This window comes from Microtus ochrogaster, chromosome 7, assembly GCF_000317375.1.
Source record: "Microtus ochrogaster isolate Prairie Vole_2 chromosome 7, MicOch1.0, whole genome shotgun sequence".
Taxonomy (NCBI): domain Eukaryota; kingdom Metazoa; phylum Chordata; class Mammalia; order Rodentia; family Cricetidae; genus Microtus; species Microtus ochrogaster.
In genome coordinates this window covers 79,138,118-79,140,760 of record NC_022014.1, presented here as the reverse complement: position 1 = coordinate 79,140,760, position 2,643 = coordinate 79,138,118, and the positions used below count along the sequence as shown (strand labels likewise).

Genomic DNA, 2,643 nt, shown 5'->3' with positions numbered 1-2,643 from the left:
AAAAAAAAAAAACCATCTTGCGCCTTGCAGAGAAGGGTCCCTGTGCAGGCCTCCCTGGGACTCTGACCATGCATGGCATGGCAGAGAGCCTAGTATCCATGTGGATAGTGGTGGTGGCCTGACCTAGCCCTCTTTTAATGCTTGCCTTCTGATTGGGTGCCGCAGGACCAGCTGAATGCTAGAGTGGAGATTACCCGGCAACAGGTCACCAAGGCAGAGAGCCAGCTTCAGGAGCTGCAGCGGCAAAAGAACCAGATCGAGGTACTTGGCCAAGTCCTCGTGCTGGGCCCTGCCATGGTCCCAGGGGCAGGGAATGGGAAGCTGACTAGAAGCCAGGCCCCAGTGGGGAGGAGGTTCCAAGGGCCCTGACTGACTCCCCCTGTCCATCCCACCCTTCAGGCCAGTGGGTGACTGAGGACCTGGCCTGCATTGCCATAATGCCGAGACTGGCCACCCTGAGGTTCCTCCTGTGCCCACACAGAGTTCAGCCTGCACCCTGGCCTTGCTGGTCTCCAGCAGATTCAGCAGCCTGTTACAGGCGTTGGAGAAGCAGCGGGACTTGACAATGAGGAACATAGAGACAGCCAAGGAGCAGGCGCTGGGCCAGGCTCTGAACGAGATACAGCGGCTAACTGGCCACTTGGAGGCCCTGTCTCAGTACGAACACAGTGTGCAGGATCTCCTGGGGCAAGCAGATGATTGTGTCTTCTTCCAGGTACCAAATATCGGGACAGGGGGCTAGGGCCTTGCTTCTGCACCTTGCACCCCACTTGCTGACACTGTCTCTGGGATTCAGGAGTTGCAGCAGCTCTCTGAGCCTGGAGAGTCCCCTGGGCCACTGACAGCTCCGCAGTGGGATGAAGTGCAGCAGCTGAACAACGTGAACGAATTGCTTAGTCCGCTGTGTGGGCTCCTCCTTGAAGAGAAGCCCCCCAGGGTGGCTGCCAGCGCTGCCCACGCTGGTCCTGTGGGTAAGGCTGGCTTCTCCTTGACCCCTAAATCCTACCCTCACCCCCGAGTGGGTAGACAGGGCTGGGGAGTCAGGGATCGTTCCTACCCACTCCCCTAATTCTACTTTGTTCTTTAGAGGCCTTGGGTCCCCTGCCACCAGTCCCCAGCACAGTGTGTCCGCTGAGGAAGAAACTCTGGCAGAGTAAGGAGACCCAATGCCTGTGTCGTGTCCACTTGCGTGTGTACACCTTTGCGTGCATGCGAGAGTATGTGTATGTGTGCATATGCCTGTGAGTGTATGGGGTGACGGGTCTGCTCTGACTGTCCGGTCCATGGTCCTTCCTGGGTCAGGCTGCACCTCTGCATGCCTGCTGTGGGTTATAAGCCCTTCTCCTCATCCACCCAGCCAGTAGAGCATCACGGGGACCTGGGGTCCATCACATTTCTTGTACTTAACACAATGTGAACTTAACTCTCTGAGCCTCAGTTTCCCCTCTTGTGAGAGGAGGCATGTGGAAGATTCCAGCTCAGAGGCAGCAGTGAGCCGTTCACTAGTGCTCTGCCCACAGCACGGTAGACATTTGAACTCTCTGTAAATGAAGCCACAGTAACTCCCTATGCTCCACTCGGGGGAAATGACACTGTGGCCACTATGTTCATCTCTTCCCAACAGATTATCGCAATCTGACCTTTGACCCGGACACTGCCAACCAGTACCTGTGCTTGTCCCGCAAGGACCGGCAGGTGACACACCATTACCAGGCCCAGGGCCCAGCCAGATCAGGCAGCTTCGAGCTCTGGCAGGTACAGTGCACCCAGAGTTTCCAGACTGGACAGCACTACTGGGAGGTGCACACCTCCCACCACTCTGTGACACTGGGCGTCGCCTACCCCAAACTGCCGCGCAGAAAGGAGGGGACCCACACGGACAACATCGGCCGTGGCCCTTACTCCTGGGGTCTCTGCCTCCTGGAGGACAGTATCCAGGCCTGGCACAACGGCAAGGTCCAGCGCCTGCACGGGGTGCCTGGGCATCTCCTGGGCGTGGATTTGAACTTGACCTCCGGCTGCCTCAAGTTCTACAGCCTCGAACCACAGACACAGCTGCTTCATACCTTCTATGCGCTTTTCAGCCAGCCGCTCTTCCCTGTCTTCTGGCTCCTTGAGGGGAGGACCCTGACTCTTTGCCATCAGCCAGAAGCCAAGCTCCCTCCAGAGCCCCAGGAAGAGGCCTCAGCCCTCAACTGAGGGAGGCACAGACAGGTGCCGCCATGCCTATGTGCCCAGGAGTGGCTCAGCCTCTGACTTGGAGACTGCAGGTCACCATTCTAAAAGGAATAGCTGGTGGCCTCTTTTGAGGAGAGAGATGGGAGGGGAACCCCTAAATAAAAGTTTACTTTTTACTCTCTTTGAAGGGGCCAGGGGCCAGAAAAAAATTAAATAGGAAGCCCCAGCCCCAAGCAAAAGCCAAGCTCTTGACATTTAGACATCTGTCTCAGTCATTGTTCTATTGCTGTGAAGAGACACCATGATCAAGGCAAGTTTGATTAAAGAAAGCATGTGACTGGGGGCTTGCTTACAGTTTTAAAAGACTCCATAAGCTGGGCGATGGTGGCGCATGCCTTTAACCCCAGCACTCGGGAGGCAGAGGCAGGCAGATCTCTGTGAGTTCGAGACCAGCCTGGTCTACAA

General features: G+C 56.5%; 1 protein-coding gene across 2 annotated transcripts in view; it reads left to right on the top strand.

Moving 5' to 3' along the window:
* The window catches only part of Trim65 (tripartite motif containing 65), a 6,802-nt gene extending 4,239 nt beyond the window's left edge, over positions 1-2,563 (top strand). The window contains exons 2-6 of one of the 2 annotated variants that reach the window (XM_005350758.2): positions 166-261; positions 482-715; positions 797-971; positions 1,088-1,153; positions 1,625-2,563. In XM_005350758.2, the coding sequence (XP_005350815.1) occupies positions 166-261; positions 482-715; positions 797-971; positions 1,088-1,153; positions 1,625-2,199 (1,146 nt within the window). In that variant the 3' untranslated portion in view covers positions 2,200-2,563. The remainder of the gene's footprint in view (positions 1-165; positions 262-481; positions 716-796; positions 972-1,087; positions 1,154-1,624) is intronic. The other variant, XM_026780741.1, reaches the window with a different exon arrangement.
* The last annotated feature ends 80 nt before the right edge of the window (positions 2,564-2,643 follow it).